The 21,418-nt window shown below is 42.2% G+C and overlaps 1 protein-coding gene across 22 annotated transcripts in view; it reads left to right on the top strand.

The window, feature by feature from the left end:
* The window catches only part of NRXN1 (neurexin 1), a 1,123,636-nt gene that overhangs the window by 551,844 nt on the left and 550,374 nt on the right, over positions 1-21,418 (top strand). Inside the window, exon 14 of one of the 22 annotated variants that reach the window (XM_074989560.1) lies at positions 9,209-9,327. The exons of the other annotated variants lie outside the window; for them this stretch is intronic. Within the exon in view, the coding sequence (XP_074845661.1) occupies positions 9,209-9,318 (110 nt within the window). The 3' untranslated portion in view covers positions 9,319-9,327. Of the gene's footprint in view, positions 1-9,208; positions 9,328-21,418 lie in introns of those variants that run through there. 22 annotated transcript variants of the gene reach the window in all.

Raw genomic sequence — 21,418 nt, forward strand, 5'->3', positions numbered from 1 at the left:
CCTGACCTGCAAAAATTTATCAAGCTCTTTTTTAAACCCTAATAGAGTCCTGGCCTTCACAGCCGCCTCGGGCAAGGAGTTCCACAGGTTGACTGTGCGCTGCGTGAAGAAAAATTTCCTTTTATTAGTTTTGAACCCACTACCCATCAATTTCATTTGGTGTCCCCTAGTTCTTGTATTATGGGAAAAGGTAAATAATTTTTCTATATTCACTTTCTCCACACCATTCATGATTTTATATACCTCTATCATATCGCCCCTCAATCGCCTCTTTTCCAAACTGAAAAGTCCCAGTCTCTCTAGCCTCTCCCCATATGGGACCCTTTCCAAGCCCCTAATCATCTTAGTCGCCCTTTTCTGAACCTTTTCTAATGCCAATATATCTTTTTTGAGGTGAGGAGACCACATCTGCACGCAGTACTCGAGATGTGGGCGTACCATAGTTTTATATAGGGGAAGTATGATATCTTTTGTCTTATTATCGATCCCTTTTTTAATAATTCCTAACATCCTATTTGCCTTACTAACTGCCGCTGCACACTGCGTGGATGTCTTCAGAGAACTATCCACTATAACTCCAAGATCCCTTTCCTGATCTGTCGTAGCTAAATTTGACCCCATCATGTAGTACGTGTAATTTGGGTTATTTTTTCCAACATGCATTACCTTACACTTACCCACATTAAATTTCATTTGCCATTTTGCTGCCCAATCACTCAGTTTGCTGAGATCTTTTTGTAGTTCTTCACAATCCCTTTTGGTTTTGACTGTCCTGAACAACTTGGTGTCATCTGCAAACTTTGCCACCTCACTGCTTACCTCATTTTCCAGATCATTGATGAACAAGTTGAACAGGATCGGTCCCAGGACTGAGCCCTGGGGAACACCACTAGTTACCCCCCTCCATTGTGAAAATTTACCATTTATTCCCACCCTTTGTTTTCTGTCTTTTAACCAATTCCCGATCCATGAAAGGACCTTTCCTCCTATCCCATGACCACCTAATTTACATAAAAGCCTTTGGTGTGGGACCGTGTCAAAGGCTTTCTGGAAGTCTAGGTATATTATGTCCACTGGGTGCCCCTTGTCCGCATGTTTATTAACCCCTTCAAAGAATTCTAATAGATTAGACAGACACGACTTCCCTCTGCAGAAACCATGCTGACTTTTGCCCAACAATTCGTGCTCTTCTATGTGCCTTGCAATTTTACTCTTTACTAGTGTTTCTACTAATTTGCCTGGTACTGATGTTAAACTTATCGGTCTATAATTGCCAGGATCTCCTCTAGAGCCTTTTTTAAATATTGGTGTTATATTGGCCGTCTTCCAGTCATTTGGTACCAAAGTGGATTTAAAGGATAGGTTACAAACCACTGTTAATAACTCCGCAATTTCACATTTGAGTTCTTTCAGAACCCTTGGGTGAATGCCATCTGGTCCTGGAGACTTGTTACTATTCAGCTTATCAATTAATTCCAAAACCTCCTCTAATGTCACTTCAATCTGAGTGAGTTCCTCAGATTTGTCGCCTAAAAAGGCTGGCTCAGATTTAGGAACCTCTGTAACATCTTCAGCCGTGAAGACTGAAGCAAAGAAATCATTTAATCGCTCCGCAATGGCACTGTCTTCCTTGATCGCTCCTTTTATATCTTTATCATCCAAGGGCCCCACTGCTTTTTTAGCAGGCTTCCTGCTTCTAATGTATTTAAAAAACATTTTACTATTGTTTTTTGAATTTTTGGCTAGCTGTTCCTCAAACTCTTTTTTGGCTTTTCTTACTACATTATGACAGTTAATTTGGGAGTGTTTATGTTCCTTTCTATTTTCCTCACTAGGATTTGACTTCCACTTTTTAAAAGCTGCCCTTTTCTCTCTCACTGCCTTCTTAACATGGCTGTTTAGCCATGGTGGTTCTTTGTTAGGTCTCTTACTGTGTTTTTTTATTTGGGGTATACATTTAAGTTGGGCCTCTAGTATGGTGTCTTTAAACAGTTTCCATGCAGCTTCCAGGGATTTTAGTTTAATTACTCTACCTTTTAGTTTCTGTTTAACTAGCTTCCTCATTTTAGTGTAATTCCCCTTTTTGAAATTAAATGCCAGAGTGTTTGACCGCTGCGGTGTTCTTCCCAACACAGGAATATTAAAAGTTATTATATTGTGGTCACTATTTCCAAGCGGTCCAGTAACAGTTACCTCTTGGACCAGATCCTGCGTTCCAGTCAAGACTAGATCGAGAATCGACTCTCCCCTTGTGGGTTCCTGTACTAGCTGCTCCAAGAAGCAGTCATTTAAGGCATCAAGAAATTTAATCTCTGAATCCCGTCCTGAGGTGACATGCACCCAATCAATATGGGGATAATTGAAATCTCCTATTATTACTGTGTTTTTTATTTTGATAGCCTCTCTAATCTCCCTCATCATTTCAGCATCACTATCACTGTCCTGGTTAGGTGGTCGGTAATATATTCCTAATGCCATATTCATATTAGAGGAATGAATTGTTATCCATAATGATTCTATGGAACATTTTGATTCCTTTAGGATTTTTACTTCATTTGATTCTATATTATCCTTCACATATAGTACCACTCCGCCACCCGCACGACCTGTTCTGTCTTTCCGATATAATTTATATCCCGGTATGATAGTGTCCCACTGATTGTCCTCATTCCACCATGTTTCTGAGATGCCTATTATGTCAACTTCCTCCTTTGATATGAGGTACTCCAGTTCACCCATCTTATTAGACAGACTCCTAGCATTAGTGTAAAAGCATGTTAGAAAACTACCACTATTTATATGTCCGCCTTTCACAGACGTGGTGGATTTTTTTATGCACGATTGTTTCACATCTGATCTTGCCCATATATTATTTCCCACGTTCCCTATCTGACTAACTTCTAGGGAATCCCTGTCTATGGAGCCTCGTGTAAGAGAAGTCTCCGTCCGATCCAGGTGCTCCCCCGCACCAATCGGCTTTCCCCCACCTCTTAGTTTAAAAACTGCTCTATGTCCTTTTTAATGTTTAATGCCAGCAGTCTGGATCCACCTTGATTTAGGTGGAGCCCATCCTTCCTGTATAGGCTCCCCCTACCCCAAAAGTGTCCCCAGTTCCTAATAAATCTAAACCCCTCTTCCCTACACCATCGTCTCATCCACGCATTGAGACTCTGAAGTTCTGCCTGTCTATCTGGCCCTGCGCGTGGAACTGGAAGCATTTCAGAGAATGCCACCAAAGATGTTCTGGATTTCAGTCTCCTTCCTAGTAACCTAAATTTGGCCTCCAGAACATCTCTTCTACCCTTCCCTATGTCATTGGTACCAACATGTACCACGACGACCGGCTCCTCCCCAGCACTGCCCATAAGTCTGTCTAGATGCCTCGAGAGATCCGCAACCTTCGCACCAGGCAGGCAAGTCACCATACGGTTCTCCCGGTCATCACAAACCCAACTATCTATATTTCTAATGATGGAATCCCCCACTACTAAAACCTGCTTCTTCCTAACAGCTGGCGCTCCCTCCCCCGGAGAAGTATCCTCGGCACGAGAGGATACAACATCACCCTCTGGAAGGAGGGTCCCAACTACGGGATGGTTTCCCTCTGCTCCCCTTGACTGCTCTCCTTCCCTGAGCCTTTCATCCTCCGTAACAGCCTCAGGACTGTCAGATTGGAGGTGGGACAGCCCTACTATGTCCCGGAAAGTCTCATCCACAAACACCTCTGCCTTCCTTAGCTCCTCCAGTTCAGCCACCCTGGCCTCCAAAGCACGCACTCGGTCTCTGAGGGCCAGGAGCTCCTTGCATCGAGCGCACACATACGCCACCCGCCCACAGGGTAGGTAGTCATACATACTGCACTCGACACAATAAACAGGATAGCCCCCACTCTGCTGCTGGGCTTCTGCCTCCATTTCCTACTCTAGTTATATACGAGGGTTAATTAAATGTTTCAGATAGAGGTTGTTATAAAGGATTTAGTTTAAGGGCAACAGAAGTAAGTCACTGGCTCCCTCCAAGCTCCCCCTCTCAACTCCCCTCTCCAAACTCCCTCCTGTTAGCACGCACCCTGTTTGCCAGCACCCGGTCGCAAAGCTCCCTGGTCGCTTACTAGCAGGGTTTAAGTGCTCAGCCTCCCTGATAGCTCCTCCCTCTGCCTACAGCTCAGCCAATCAGCACACGGTGTTTCAATTCAAACCTAATCAGCTTCCAACTGCCTGCCTGCCTGCCTGCCTGAGCACACGGCCTTTCAAACAAACACACACACACTCAGCTCAGCACTCCAAACAAACAAACTCCAAACTCCAAACAAACACACAAGCCCAAAACCTCCAAATATAAGCAGCCACTTACCCCAAGGTGCTTTAGTTTGCTCCTTCCTTCTCCTCCTCCAGGAGAGCCTCTCCAAACTCCCTCCTGTTAGCACGCACCCTGTTTGCCAGCACCCGGTCGCAAAGCTCCCTGGTCGCTTACTAGCAGGGTTTAAGTGCTCAGCCTCCCTGATAGCTCCTCCCTCTGCCTACAGCTCAGCCAATCAGCACACGGTGTTTCAATTCAAACCTAATCAGCTTCCAACTGCCTGCCTGCCTGCCTGCCTGAGCACACGGCCTTTCAAACAAACACACACACACTCAGCTCAGCACTCCAAACAAACAAACTCCAAACTCCAAACAAACACACAAGCCCAAAACCTCCAAATATAAGCAGCCACTTACCCCAAGGTGCTTTAGTTTGCTCCTTCCTTCTCCTCCTCCAGGAGAGCCTCTCCAAACTCCCTCCTGTTAGCACGCACCCTGTTTGCCAGCACCCGGTCGCAAAGCTCCCTGGTCGCTTACTAGCAGGGTTTAAGTGCTCAGCCTCCCTGATAGCTCCTCCCTCTGCCTACAGCTCAGCCAATCAGCACACGGTGTTTCAATTCAAACCTAATCAGCTTCCAACTGCCTGCCTGCCTGCCTGCCTGCCTGAGCACACGGCCTTTCAAACAAACAAACACACACTCAGCTCAGCACTCCAAACAAACAAACTCCAAACTCCAAACAAACACACAAGCCCAAAACCTCCAAATATAAGCAGCCACTTACCCCAAGGTGCTTTAGTTTGCTCCTTCCTTCTCCTCCTCCAGGAGAGCCTCTCCAAACTCCCTCCTGTTAGCACGCACCCTGTTTGCCAGCACCCGGTCGCAAAGCTCCCTGGTCGCTTACTAGCAGGGTTTAAGTGCTCAGCCTCCCTGATAGCTCCTCCCTCTGCCTACAGCTCAGCCAATCAGCACACGGTGTTTCAATTCAAACCTAATCAGCTTCCAACTGCCTGCCTGCCTGCCTGCCTGAGCACACGGCCTTTCAAACAAACAAACACACACTCAGCTCAGCACTCCAAACAAACAAACTCCAAACTCCAAACAAACACACAAGCCCAAAACCTCCAAATATAAGCAGCCACTTACCCCAAGGTGCTTTAGTTTGCTCCTTCCTTCTCCTCCTCCAGGAGAGCCTCTCCAAACTCCCTCCTGTTAGCACGCACCCTGTTTGCCAGCACCCGGTCGCAAAGCTCCGGACAAAGCAAAGGACAAAACATGTGGAGCTTCCACACACAAAATGCACTCTTTCAATCTTAAATGAAAAGAATGCAGCTTTTTTTTTTCCTGACACCCTCTTCCACTCCTGGATCAAGAGGAGTGCCTCCTTTCAAAAGCTTCTTTTGAAAAAAGCATGTGTAGATGCTCCACGGGTCACTTTTTGGAAAGAGCAGTCCTGATGACCCTGGATTTTTTGATCTCTGGCCTGTTCTTTCAAAAGAGTAGAAGTTGTGTGGACGCTCTCTATCTAAAGAGTGAACTGATTTTTTGATACACTTTTTTGTGTGTGGATGCGCTCTTTTGAAAGACAATCTTCTGGAAGACAATCGTTTGAAAGATCGCTGTGCTGTAGATTGCACAGTCCAAGAGCTGGAGTAGAAGTGAAGAGGTGCTATAGAATGTCCCTGTCCTAATTTGTGGTTTGGGAGAAATTCTGGTCTGAAGCCTGCTATAAAGCATATTTACTAGTGCTTGTAAGTGAAATAAATAAGCATTTCCTGAGTGGTCTATTCAATCACATGCTTTCTTATAATCTGGTATAATATCTTGCATGAAAAGCACAGGTTTATGCCAATACTCACAGAAAAGTAACATTTTCAAATATCAGATGCCTAGCACATTACATATAGAGATATATTAGTGTGGGTACTGACCTCATTTAAATATGTAGCAGCTTTAAAGAGAGAATGTATTATGGAAGAGAGAGAGAGAGAGAGAGTGCATGTGTATATGACTCTAGGGCTGTGTCTACATAGCCCACTTCTTCGAAGAGGGCATGGTAATCAGCCACAGTAAAGGCATTTTGAAGTAGCGTGGGCACTTTGAAGTGCCCATGACTACACGGCATGCCAGCACTTAGAAGTTTGATACTTCAAGGTTGCCATGGGGAGAATTAGCCTAATGAAGTGCTACGTATTTATTGCAGCACTTCATTAATATTCTCCACACAGGCTGATTACCATGACCCCTTCAAAGAAGGGGGCAAGTGTAGACACAACCTTGTAGCTTAGAGAGAGAGAGATAGAATATATAATCTTTTCAACCAAATTTGTGTGAGTATGAGAAAGAACTGAATAATAATGTGATTAAAAAGAATGGTTCTTAAGGAATCAATGAAGGTCTGGTGAACACAATACATATTTGAAAGAATGTGTAAATACATACATGTTTAAATTTTCTACATTGTATGGATAACAGAAATTCATTCTGATCTCATGGTAAAATATTCTATATTTTATAATTTTTATACAAACAGGTCTTATAATAAAGTAAGATGAAACATGCACATTTCACACCATTCAGGCTATGATACTAATTAGCAAAATGCAGGAAATTCAAAGTTGATATTAATATTCTATCTTGAACTCACTGAATTTTCTTTTAACCATCTTCTGAGATAAAGATAATGAGCAGACCTTGGTAATTACTGTGGATTTTATGATGCTTCACATATTTGTGACACTTTAAGGTTCTATTAAGATCAGAAAAGGGACTATAAAAATGGTATCTTGAAGTTTCTTGTTTTACCATCAGTGTCTTCTTGATCAGAAACAATTTATTTTTCAAAAAAATAGTCAAAATTTTGTAATTGTTAGCATGGCAGCTTCATTTTGGCATTTTAAAATCAAAAGAGTGTTCTTTTTGCTTTCTACATCTTTGTTTTAATTATGATCAATTACAATTCAAGAATCAGAATCTGATTGTAACCATTGTTGTTGAGGAATGACACAAAAAAACAATCCAGCTTGTTTTCCCACATCTGGCTACATCTTCACTAGGCCAAATCTTCGAAACGGCCATGCAAATGGCCATTTCGAAGATTACTAATGAGGCACTGAAATACATATTAGTGCCTCATTAGCATGCCGCCGGCTGTGGCACTTCAAAATTGCCATGGCTTGCTGCCGTGCGTCTTGTCTAGAGAGGGCTCCTTTTCGAAATGACAGCAGATAGGAGTAAGGGTATTTTGAAGTTCCCAGGGTCCTTTTGAAAAGGAGCCCCATCTGGATGAGCTTCACGGCAGCAAGCCATAGCAATTATGAAGTGCCGCAACCGGTGACATGCTAATTAGGCGCTGAATATGTATTCCAGGGCTTCATTAGTAATCTTCAAAATGGCCATTTGCATGGCCATTTCGAAGATTTGGGCTAGTATAGACACGGTAGAAAGAATATGTATGTATGTATTTATGTATCTCTGTGTGTATGTATAAAATAATATTTTGACAGTATGTTACACAGATACAACTTGAAATATGCATCCTATCGTGACCTGATAGAGAAGTTAAATCTTTTTTCCATGTATTCTGTGTATCTCAGCTACACTCTTAATATTTTTCAAATATAAAATGTCTGTTATATTGTTTTGTTGTTTTTCAAATATTAGTTGAATTAAAGAGACTGTGCTTAATAAGACGCTAGAGGGCACTATTATAACACAAAATATGCAGCTTGGTATATTCATGGAATGATAAATCCTGCTGGCATTTAGGAAAGACTATAAAATTCAACATTCCTTTGTTTTCTTCATATTTGAAGTGCCACAATGTACTCTCTGTATGCAAACATAGCCATTGCTCATGGATTTGCTAACCTTGAGGCTGCATCATTTCAGTGCACAAATAGTAAGGAGTATAAAAGTGTATCAACATCTTAAACAAAGGAGGTGAATTATGTTAGACACTATCTTCCAGTGGAAGTTTTCTGTAATTTGCCATAGAGCAAAACATGTTGGGGTTAAAAAAAAACCCATCATCCTCATGGTACAGTAACTGCCCTGGATCAAACAGACGTCCTATCTTGATACAGTCTCTCCTGCCAGCAGTACCATGTGTTTCTGCTTTTTGTTTTTGTTTGATTTTTTTAAATTCAATATATTAGTATGTCTTGTTTTATCAGCATAGTTATATTATGACATAGCAAATATAAAGTGAGTGGAGGTTTTGTTTCTTTTGTTTCGTAAGACTGATTCATTTTAACTGCTCAAATGAGAGACTGGGCATTTTGTAATGGAAACCTCTGATTATCTTTCACTGGCATTTTCTTTCTTTTTGAAAGTTCCTTTTGAATTATTCTTCCATACTAATCTTTATTTATTTTAAATGAAAGTATCAATCCTCTGTCATATTACATGCTGCTGATTCTGCAAACACATAATATGATTTAGATGAGTAGTTCTATTGACAATAAGTGCATGTTAAGCACATGTTTAAGTGTTTGCAAGGTCAGGGCCTCTCTCCCTTTAGGTTATGGCCACACTGCCAAAATTCCACTGGTTCTACCACCCGTTGAACTTAATTAGTGTTAGCATTACCAGGAACTCTAATGTATACAATGGCATACATGAATAACAAGCAGTCCCATGGCACCTTAAACCGGTGGTTCTCCATGTAGGATCCACAGATGGTATTGTAGTGGACCAATGAAAAAATTAAAAGGGGGGATCAACAACCTTTCCTAGGTGGAGTGCTGAAATTTGACCTTTTGACTGCTATGTACTGTTCAAGTGCTGGTAATACTTTTTTAAAGTCACTAATAGTTCTATTTACAACAGTTTCATTGATAAATTAAGATACAGATCTTTACTGTTTAGGTGGTGGTTGGTAGCATTAGCTTGTCTTTTGTTTGTTCACAGGTGGCATGGCTTTGAACAAGCTCCCAGGTGCATGCTTTCTTAGCACCTGTGCTGGGGGAGTTGATGACCCCTGGAATAAAAAGATAAATAAAAATGATAATAGAAAATAAGTTTAAATAAATTGCAAAGTTACAATGTGTTATTATTTTTAAATTAAATATCTTCCAATAATGTTAATTACTGTCAGAAAATCTTTGTTTGGGTTTCCTTTTTCATTTAACATAGTATATGTAGCAGCTAGAATTGGCTTTCATGGAGGTCTGTGAATGGTTTGGGAATCTGCGAATAGTTTGGGAGGTAATTGGGTGGTCTGCACTAGTGAAAAATTTTGGAGTCACTTCCTTAAATGAACAAATTTATTAGATCCTGAGCGTTTGTGGCCAAAATACACTTCTTCAGATAAAATGAGAAGGAAAAACAGAATCCAGCATTCATATAGTGGAAAGAGGGGGAGGAAGGGGGAAAAAAGTTACCACCTGTCACTACTAGGGCCAGTTAATGGAGCCAATTAAGTAGGATGTGTCTCATTCCTGCAAATATCAAAGGTGGGAAAATTGCCTTTGTAATGATATCCACAGTAAGCTTGTATACACCTTGTCTCCCACCAGTTCTGATACTAGTTAATCTGAATGGAAGCTAAGCTCTGGTTCAAATTTGTTTGTTAATTTCTCTAGTGTAGATATAGTCATAATATCCATCAGCTGCTGCTGAATATTCAATTAAACAACAAATTAGGAGAAAGAGAGACTGAGGTATTGACATATTAGTTTGCTTAGGAGCCAAGAAATGGGTTATTTCTCTTAGGAGGGAAAATGAGCAGACTGGGTTAATGCCATGTTTCTGATCTGTTCCTGTATGTGTATATAATTCCAACAGCAAAAGCAGTACAATTCAGGCATGCATACCTGCAGAGTTATAGCAAAAGTTTCTTCAGTTTTTCTTTCTCGTGAGTTTTTTTGCCCTGCCCTCTGTTGACAGAATGGCTGATGGAAACTTTGCCAACAGGGCTGCCTGGTGAACCAGAATCTCTCTTTGTTGACAGAAGTGTGCACAGTATGGACAGAACTGTGAAGGCCCCTTCTGTCGACAGAATACTCCAGTGTAGACACAGCTATAAAGTCCAGCCTGCAATTTAAAGGCACCAAGGTTGTTCTCTAAATATACTTTTGTACTTCATTGTTTATTCTGCTTGACAGTGTGCTATCAGAAGCCATGCAAGTCTGGGGGCTGCCTGCTATATATAAAATAAATTATGATGCTAATAATTTTGGTGAAGTGGTGGGGGGTTGTCTGAATATAAGTGAGGGACATCGTTGGCAGGATCCCTTACTACTGCCACAGGAAAATATTGTCCTCATTCAAATAGATGTGCTGGGGGTTTTTCTGCCCTCCCAACTTGAAGTGATTTCCATCTTATAAAACCACCCCTTGGTGGCCCTCAGCCATTCCTCCCCCCAACACACACTATATTGTTCCAGAATGCCTGCCTTCGTGTCCACCCTTCGCCTGTGTTGATAAACCCAGCTCATGTCTTTGTCTTAGCCTACACTGAATGTTTCAAAGGCAGATATGTACCTTTGGAAGAGAAACATACTCAAACATAATTCAGTCTACTCTTTCTCTCCTAAACTTTAACCACCTATTTGACTCTACTGTGCATAATGCAGGCATTATACTTTGCCCTGAAGTTACCGTTTTTAGGCGAAAAATCAGAATTACTTCATCCAACATTCACTTCCATACAAATTGGGACATTTGAAAGATTTTTTTTTCCTCTCATGGAGTGAAAAGTGGAAATAAATTTTGATTCAGAAAGATTGAAACATGTTGTATCAGGTTAGATCAGTTTGACACTGAACAACATCTGCTAGAACAATTTGTGTAGCCCCAAAAGATAGCTTGACTGTTTCCTGCTTCCATCATTTCTTCAGGTGTGACACAGCCTTCTCTGTCCTCTCATATGATCTTGCCACGTTCCTGCTTTCATTTGCTTTTCTTCTGCTGCTTTAATAAATCTGGAACAACTTATTGTCTGAAATATCTGGAAAACTGGTCAGATTCACTGCAGGTGTAACTCCAATGATTTCAAAGATGCATACATTTGACTCAATGTTGTTATTTAACAATTAAAGCATCCTTTCAAACTTGCTATGAAGATTTAGTAGCCCATGTTTATGCAAACCTACTCACCTGTCTTCTACCATGATGACTGCTGATAATGAAAGAAACTGATAATATTTTGCTTGGCTGTCAAAATATGTTACTCATTCTGGGTGAGTGAAAAAAGTGGATAGAATTTTGCAAGGCTTAACTAAACCAGCTTATTAACAGAGAGGTGTCTTATCCAACAGTGGAAATTGAACCTGAAGTGATTTCAGTTTTCCACAATGTGTGTTCCTATTGTTTTATAATTAGCCCTATATTAATTTTGCTACATGAGGCAAAAATTCTCCTTAGTTTCTCTTTCTCATGAGATGTGTCAATGGCAGGGGTCTTTCCCTCTATCTGAAGGTTACAGATACACTTTCATCTGGTTTGTGTAGGTGTACCTGTGTTGCTCATATCAAGCTAGCAAGCCAAAACTAGCAATTTAGTCATGGTAGAACAGGCCGTGGAGAGTGCCAACACTGATAGGCCACCCCAAATACAAACCCACCCAAACGTTGTGTGTATGGAGTCAGGGCAGATATTCCATGCCACTCGCTCGTCACTGCCCGTGATACTGCAGTTTCACTGCTGTTTTTTAGCATCCTAGCTCAATGAAAAAGGTAGCATGAATATGTCCGAGACCTGGAAATCACACCCCTAACTTGTCCTGAGGCAGTGGCCTGAGACCCAAAGATTTGTTGACAATAAAAGAACAATATTTAATTAAAGAAATCAAATTGTACAAATGAAGAAGCATCAATTATGAACCTTTCCCCTGGCTGCCAAGTAAACATGACAGGGTGAGATGTCATCCTCCATATTTCTTCATAACCTGACCCACATCCTGTCCTCCAAAACCGACATATAGTGACAAACCCTGCTGATGTCTTCCAATTTATAGAAAGTATCATGAGTAGAGCCCATGTAATTAAAATGTGCATGGGAAGTGGGATAGGAATTAAGCGATACATAGTTCCTGTGCATCCCACTTTGCAGGACTCTCCATGCAGGAGGGATGTAGAGACAAGAGCAGGCTAGGAGGGGAGGAGTGTGGCCTATAGATTTGCTCTAATTTTGGGTGTTCTATTTTTGCTTTCCATTGAGGGTCTGTGTTCAGGAAAGTGAAAACTCCTCCAGCCTTTGGTCTTGATTTGCATTATCACTAATTCATCACCCCCACAAAAATTATAAGATTGGCATAAGAACAGTGCCTTGGCATAAGATTTGGCATAAGAACTCAGCCGGCTCTTCCTCCCTCCCACCTTCCCCCACAGCCAACCCCACTGGCAAGTACCAGCGCAAAAAAAGCACTGCATAAGAGCAATGAGATTTTTAAAACACTGATTTTGTGGTTTTTTTGATTTATCTCCAGGTGTTCGAGCCTGTAGGGGGTCACATTCTCAAGCTTTTTCTAAAGTTTGGAAGGCTGAAAACCTGTGTTTAATCAAAGTGGAGATACTCATGTAATCAAACTAATCCAGAAACTAGGGATTTAAGCAAATCATCAAAGGTCGGGATAATCTCAATAAAATGCCTGTAGTTGGCTCCAGAGCAGTTGGCGCCAGAGCAGTACCCTTTGCAGTGCAACTGTTCTGTAGCTGGGAAATTTCCTTTCTGTCTCCCATCCATTCATTTACTCAGCAGCCCACTGAGTGAGGTGTTCTGAAGGCTTGCCTCTAAATCATTCTGAAATGTCCAAATCAATAGTTTTATACCAGTAATGTGTGAACCTCAGAAGCTCTGAAATGCCTATAAAAGCTTATTCAAAATGTATCCTAATGACCAGTATCTGAGCCTTTTAAGTAGGTCTGTCTGGGACTGAAATCATGGCCCCAAACTCCTTCTCCAAGAATTGACAGGTTTTATCCATCTCTTAATATACCCGTTAATTCAGTTCAAGCCCTTCTAAGCGAGGTTTTTGGAATCTGTCCCTTCCAAATATTTTCTTCAAAATATGCTGTGGTAGTGCTGTGTAATTCCCTGAATGGGTTCGTGAGTGCTGAATAAGCTGCCTCACGTAATAGTTTTCCTGGACTACTGGAAGACAAGTGAGTGGCTTAGGGGTTTAGTACCAGGCTACCAAGCCTTTCACCTTTACCAGATTTAGTCCTACTTCACTTTCAGGGTGGAAAAAAACTGTTTAACATCTAACCAGCTGCTTAATGGTCTCTGTAGGAAGCTAGATCAAATGCATCCAAGGATGCTGAAGGATTTGGTTGAGATGGCATAACCATTGGCCATTATCTGTGAAAACTAATGGTGATTGGGGGAGGTGCCAGGTGACTGGAAAAAGACAAATGGAATGCCCATCTTTTAGAAAGGGAAGAAGGAGGATCTGGGAAACTACAGACCCCTTAGACTCATCTGAGTCCCCAGAAAAATTATGCAGGGGATCCTCATGAAATCAATTTTGAAGCACTTACAGGGGAGGAAGGTGATCAGGAATAGTCAACATGGATTCAACAAGGACAAATCATGCCTGACCGGCTTGTTTGCCTTTTATGATGAGGTAATTGAGTCAGTGGATAAGGGGAATGTGGTAGATGTAATATACCTTGATGTTAGTCTTATTTTTAATATGGTCTCTCATAGTATCCTTGCCAGAAATTTAAAGAAGTATGGCTTAGATAAATGGAATATACAATGGATAGAAAATTGTCTAGATTGTCAGGGTCAGTGGGTAGTGGTCAAAAGCTCGATGTATGGTTGGTTGCTGGTATCAAGTGGAGTACCCCAAGGATCTGAGGCCAGTTTTATTTAACATATTTTCTGGATGAGGGGATGGATTGCACCCTCAACTTGTTGTAATTGTTTGTTGTTATTATTTGTGAATAACATTAAGGTGGTGGGAGAAGTTGATACACTGGAGGATAGGGATAAGGTCCAGGGAGACCTAGACAAATTGGAGGATTGGGCCAGAAAGAAATCTGATAAGGTTCAGCAACAACAGAGGAATCCAAAGCACTGCAACAGGCTGGTATCCAACTGGCTAAGCAGTCTTTGTGCAGAAAAGGGCTTAGCTAGATATGAGCCAACAGTGTGTCCTTGCAGTCAAGAAGGCTAATACCATACTGGGATGCATTAATAGAGGCACTGCCAGGAGATCTAGGGAAGTGATTGTTCCCCTTTGTTTGGCACTGGTGAGGCTGCATCTGGGGTATTGCATCTAGTTCTGGGCCCTCATTGCAGAAAGGATGTGGGTGCACTGGAAAGAGTCCAGCAGAGGGTAATAAAATGATTAGGTGGTGGAGCACATGATTTATGAAGAGAGGCTGAGGGATTTGGACTTAGTCTTTTGAGGACAAGAGTGAGGGGGAGTTAATAGCAGCCTTCAACCACCTGAAGGGGGGTTTCAAAGAGGATGAAGAGAGGCTGTTCTTAGTGGTGAGAGATGATACAATGAGAAGAAATGGCCTCAGATTGAAGAGAGGGAGACCTATGTTTGATATTAGGAAAAACTATTTCAGTAGGGCCATGTCTACCCTAGCCAAAAACATATACATATTCAGCACCTCATTAGCATGCGGGTGGCCACGGCACTTCAAAATTGATGCGGCTAGCCACTGCACGGCTCATCCAGACAGGGCTCCTTTTCAAAAGGACCCCAGCTACTTTGAAGCCCCCTTATTCCTGTGAGCAGATGGGAACAAGGGGACTTTGAAGTAGCTGGGGTCCTTTCGAAAAGGAGCCCCATCTGGACGAGCCACGTCAATTTCGAAGTGCCGTGGCTGCCGGCATGCTAACGAGGCACTGAATATGTATTTCAGCGCTTCATTAGTAAACTTCAAAATGGTCATTTGCATGCATTTTGCAAATTTGCATGGCCATTTTGAAGTTTTTGGCTAGTGTAGACGTAGCCTAGGAGAGTGATGAAGTGGGTAACCTAGGGAGGTGGTTGAATCTTATTTTTAGAGGTCTTTACATCCCAGCTTAACAAAGCCCTGCCTGTGATGGTTTAATTGGGATTAGCCCTGCTTTCGGCAGCACGTTGGACTCAATGACCTCCTGAGGTCTCTTACATCCTTATGATTCTATGACCTTCTGTGAAGCCCTAGAAAGGGGAAAGAGTACTGAGGGACTGATCCCTGAAAATCCCTTTCCATTGGAAAGAGGTGATCTACATACAGAGGAATCTCTTTTTGTGTATATCTTAAAAGCATAAACTGGGCCAGCATTGTGTATTTGCTATGAAAGAGATCAAGTGAGTGACTACAGAGTAATTGTCTGCAGGAAACAGGAAAAGAAATTTGGATATTGTGATGTATGAAAAAAACAGTTTCATGGTATTTTGTCTGGTTTTTATTTCTATGAAATCTTCAGGCATGTTGAGAGTAGAAATACAATGAAGGTCATGTGGAGTGCTTACCCCTCCACCCCACCCCAAACACACACAGCACAACCACCTCGCACTGCATGAAATTACTGGCATAAGACTGATTCTGTGGGAGATGGATTCCCACACACATTTATATGGCAATTAGATTTTATAATTTTTACTGCATAGCAAGTATCACCTACTTTTCTTCACAGTCCTTTGGACAAATATTGCTTTAGTTTTAAATCAGCTTAATCTCTGTCAATACTTGTACCTTCTCCTTCTTCCTAACAAAATGTTAAAGTTCAGGAGAAGTACCATCACTGACATTTTGGAGAATCATTTGTGGGAAGTGAGTCAGTTCTCTTTGGGGTGCTTTATTATATCTCATTTTTGTATCAAATCGGTGGCATTTTGGAGCAGGATTCTTGCTTTAGATTCATTCTTGATATAGATCTCTAAGCAGCACCCTTCCAGGAGTAATCCTGAGAGATATTGATACTTAGATCAGCATTTCCAAAATGGGACCACCAGAGGGTTTACTTATGGCCACAGCCTCCTGGGTGGAGACCTGACGAGGGGATGGGAGAGGGGGTAAACAAAGCAGTGGCCTTTCCCCTGGGGCTGTAAGATGAAAGTAGGTTTTGGGCCTTGCCTCCCTTTTTAGCCACAAATGACAGAGAAACAAATAGCTGGTGTGAGTTCCCCCGCTTCCTGGGGTGGGGTTCAGGGATTTTGGCTCCCCCTTTAGGATAGTGGATGGCATACTCTGGCTGTGGGCTGGGCTGCAGCCATGGGCTTTGGCGGTGGAACTTCAAACTCTGCTTTGAGTGTACAGAGTCAGGCTCTGTTTCCCAGCTTCTTGGCTTCAGGCTCATATCCTGTCTCTTATCACCCTGGCCCTCACTGTCAGCCCTATCCCGTCACCATTCACCCCATTCCCTCCCTATCTGCCTTCCTATCCATGGCTTAATTTGTGCCATGGTCTTCACAAAGTGATATTTATGTATTTGTTAACATCACTTTTCACAGCCTATCAGCTAGCTGTAAAAAGTGATATTAAAAACATGTACAAATACCACTTTTCACAAAAGCAGATTTAATAGTTAGCAAAGCTGAACGAACATGCAAAATGCCTAATTTGTGTTTCTCTTCTGTTTAATTTAAGTAAATAAAGACAACTGCATGTTATTATATTATTATTATGTTATTAAATAAACTGGTATTGTTTAGATATGCATATGTGCCTATATTTTAAGACACATTGTCAAAGTGGACACCCGAAAAAGTTAGTAACTGCACACTGAGGCAACCAAAACTTTTGTTTTGAGAACGCCTGACTTAGATGCACCTCTACTGGGACTCTCTCTATTCTATTCAAAACTCACCTACTATAGTTATCTTCCTTCCTAGGTTTCTGACTGCTTAGCTCCTTAGCCCTTTTGGAATCATAGGATCTGAGGCCTTAAGGGATGTCAGTACGTCATCGAGTCCAGCCCCCTGCCCAAAGCAGGATCAACCCCAACTAAGTCATCCCAGCCAGGACTATGTTAAGCTGGGTCTTAAAAACCTTTAGGGATGGAGATTCCACCCCTTCTGTAGGTAACACATTCCAGTGCTTCACCACCCTCCTGGGAAAATAATCCTTCCACAACAAAGGTGAAGTTTTAAGACAACATAAATAGTTTGGTTTAAGCCACTGAATTGATTTGGAAAATGCAGCAGGGAGGGGAAATAAAGTTGTAACATCAGTATGAGGGGGGACAATGGTAGATAGCCCAGCAGGTTCAGCAAAGATATGAAGTAGTGGATGGTATGGCAACAGTAGAAGACTGAAGACAGCAGCAGAGCTGAGGCTATTGAGAAAAATCTGTAAGGCAGCAGGTTGTGGGTAGCACAATATGATCGGGGGAGTTGTAGAAAAGTGGAGCAGCAGGATTGGGGAGTAACCTGGCATATGACATACAGTCAAATTAGCAGCAAGAGAATCTGCAGGATGATCTTTGTCATTGTGCCTATCAGAGCTGTTGACTCTCTGGCACCTACTGGTCTTTGATGTAAATCATAGTGTGCAAAGCTCTTGTGCATATTAAAAAGACGGAGTAGTGCCAGTCATGGGGTAGAAATATCAGAACTGCAATCTGTGTGTATGCCGAAAATGAATGGAGAGAGAGAAAGCCCAGCTGACAGTCACCTGGAAATATTTTCCCTCATCATGGGGGATATGGAAGGCACATACACAGGGCTTTCTCTGTGATAACAAGCAGCAGATTTCAGCTAGTGTTTTATTAAGAATGAGATGAAGCAAACAATAGGGTTGAGGGCACGTGGCTCATTCCTGTAAGTACATACAACCTCTTTGCCTTCGCTTGTTACCATGGCAAGCGTGAGAGATGCAAGACAATGCCTGACACATTGCACAACTGGTAGTTCATCCTCTTATGGAACTGACATGAAGCAAGTTGGTGAACACTGATCACACTGGGAGAGGCCCTCAGAAGTCTTTCTGCTTGTATTGCAGAGGCTGTGTAACAAACAGGGTCATCTCTTTTGAGGAGAAGTGGTTATTGGGGCCTATCTTCCAGAACATAGTCCTTCAAAATTCCAGGAGTCTGGAGTGGCAGTGGCACATTTGGGAGAGAAGATTTGGTTCCAGGGTAACAGTATTGAAAAACAGAAAAAAAACAGGTTAGTGTTTCTTTAAGGATTCAGGAGCATCACAATCTAATGTGGGACAAAGCGAAGTACTTCTCTCCCTCGTTCACCCAGGACATACTCTGAGAAAGAGAGCAACATATAATGTGTCTCTTCCTGCATTGGACATGTCTATACAGCAGCAGGAGAGCTTCCCAACACAGATGGAAAGACTCCTGCTAGCTCTCCTTGACCTAGTATGCTCAAAATAGCAGTGTGGCCACAGCAGGAAGGGCAGCTGCTCAGGTTGTCTGCCAAGGTACAGATCTGCCTGACCCCCACCCCAGATACCGACACAGGTAGCTACTTCCGGACAATATTGCTTTGCTGCTATTTTTAGCATGCTAGCGCATGTCTGAGAGTCCGCCTGCCTGCAGTGAGAAGTTCCTGCCCAGCTGCAGTGTAGGTGTACCTGGAATGGGATAATATGAGCAGAAGGACTTCCGAGGGCCTCTCCCAGCCTAGGGGGAAAGCACTGCAATAGCTTGATCCAGCTTCAAAGCACTGAGGGTGATTAGAAGACTGCACCCTCACCCTGCAGACACACCTGTGCGAACAGGACTTTATTATGAAAGTGCTGAGTGCTGTTTGCTTGACAGACTTGGTTTCCATCCTGGTTAGTACCAGCTGACAGTAATTTAAGGTGGCAATTAGAACAAGTTGGCTAAGTGCAAGGAATAGCCACATCAAGAAGGGTTCTGGGGATGCCCTGGCTGGTGTGAAGTACGTCATAGCCCCATGAAGAATGATAATGGAGCCTTTCCCGGGCAGGATGGTTTGTGTCTGGAGGGCGCTCGAAATTATTTCTGTAGAAATTTAATTTAAGAAATTATACACCCCCCCCGAAAAGGAATGTTTTCAAATTCAGAACATTTATTAGGAGAGTCAGGAGGGACCTGAGGTCCAGATGCCCACAGGGCCTCTGCATGCTAGGAGGGGACATTCTGAAGGAAGCACCCTCCCAGAGGCACGTTTAAAGGGTTCATGCTAGAGTTCATATGCTGTGTAAGCTGTGTGGACAGAATTTATGTATTTATCAATCTCTCTTGAATGCATTGCCATTGCTGGTAGAATGTGGCACTGTAGTGGTGCTACACAATACCAGGGAGGAGAGGAATTACCTTGCTACTGTGGCCAGTGGAAGGGTCATATTTGCCTCTCCTTTATATGTAGTTGTGCAGGTACAGGCTATCTGTGAAGGGGTTCATTCATCCCAGGCTTCAGGCAACCTAGAGTGGGATGTGTTGCAGCGGCTCATAGGGTTGAGCGTATCATGGAAGATCTCTGTGAAGAAGGATGAAGTGGACAGATGTATGTGGGACGTGGGAAGAGGTTTCTCTTACTCTCTGGACTTTGGCTGAAATGAGGCACGCTTTAAACCTTGATTTGGGCTGTCAGAAGAGTCCAAATTCTTTACATTTTCCCCTCTATCGTACAATTAACTTCATACCAAAAAGTGTTTAAACATCACTTAAAAAAGCAAGTTCCTTTCTTGTTCCGATCTGCCTGTTACACAAGGCAAATAATTTGTGAGGGAGGAAAAGGGCAGATGTAAATTAATCACCCAAATCCAATTGAAGACCTGTTGGAGTTAGAGTCATAACTGCCATTTGTGCCTGTGAAATTCTCTCCCATAGTCAAATACAAAGGAATAGTTTACGGATCAACTGTGTTTGGTGGTTAGTTTTTGACTTACCAAAGAAACAGCAGGATGCAGGAGTCCTACGGGCAGCTGCCCATGATGCCATTGCTCATTCTTTTTACCCCAGTTGCACCTTATCATTCTTCAAAAACAAAGGAATCTAGTCCTAGCTCAGACTCTGTGCTCTCTCCCTGACAGTTCCACCTGGTACCTGCTTGAGCAACTATAAAAGCTGCAAAAAGTTGCTAATGCATGACACCATAAGAAGGAAGGCTAATTCAGTTGATCTGGCGTAGATTGGAAGAGGAATGTTTTGTGTCTTATTGGGTTTTGTAGAAAGCCTGGTGAGCACTCTTGCTTCCCTTTTTGGTTGTTTGGTTTTTGTTTTAGTTTGGTTTTGGTTTTGTTTTTGTTTTGAGACTGGACTTTTTCTGTAGTGAGTTCCAAGGTACTTGGTCTACTTTTTTCATTTGATTGCTTAGTGGAAAGAAGTGTCATATACTTGATTATTTTGAAGCACTTGATGCACTACAGCAGTGTCTGGGTGAAAAGCATGCCTTACACCATTGCATAACAAGGAGTCAGAGGCATACTGTTGTATTGTCATATGGCACATCAAAGAATCAGAGAAGTATGTGTCATAGTGTCTTCAGATTCCCACAATCTAAATCCATGCCCTGTTGTCTGTTTCTGGAGGAGTCACATACTGTTACAACATTCTCTTTAATGACTCCAGAGTAATTTTGAACTGTGTGACAGTGTGAACTAGAAATAAAAAAAAAAAAAAAAAAGAATTTTCTTCTGTAACAAGAGGCAGGAATTTTTAAAAAGTGGCTGGAAATATAGTTGAACATCAGAAACACAAGAAAGGATGGAGAGAAAGATGTTCCTAAATCCATCACTATCTCTGAGCCCCAAGAAACACCACCCAAAGGAAGTCCAGGAATGGTTTCTTTATTTTGGTCTCATGAAGGCATAAGCTGTGACTCCTTCATTGCTGCTTCAGTTTAGTTGTAGCCACATCTGAATGAACAGTATTATTCACCTAAAATAATGAGTCTTTCCTTGGAACATCAAGAAGAAAATACTGCCAACAGTGAATAAAGTTGAAATACAGTATCTTAGCTACTTGCCCTCAAATATCTGCTCTGAATACATTTTGTATGCTGCTGGCACTATCATGAGGTAATGATTAACTGAATTCTCTTCCTATGGTTGGGTCTACACTTGCCCCCAGCTCAAAGGGGGCATGTTAATCAGGGTGACAGGAGTTTACAAATTCTCCCCCAGGGCAACTTCGAAGTGCCAGCATGCGTGTAACTGCGAGCACTTCAAGGGAGCGAGGGCACTGCGAAGTCCCTTTACTCCTCAAAAAGGGACTATGAAGTAGCGTGGGCACTTTGAAGTGCCC

This window comes from Carettochelys insculpta, chromosome 3 (assembly GCF_033958435.1).
Source record: "Carettochelys insculpta isolate YL-2023 chromosome 3, ASM3395843v1, whole genome shotgun sequence".
NCBI classification, from domain to species: Eukaryota; Metazoa; Chordata; order Testudines; family Carettochelyidae; genus Carettochelys; species Carettochelys insculpta.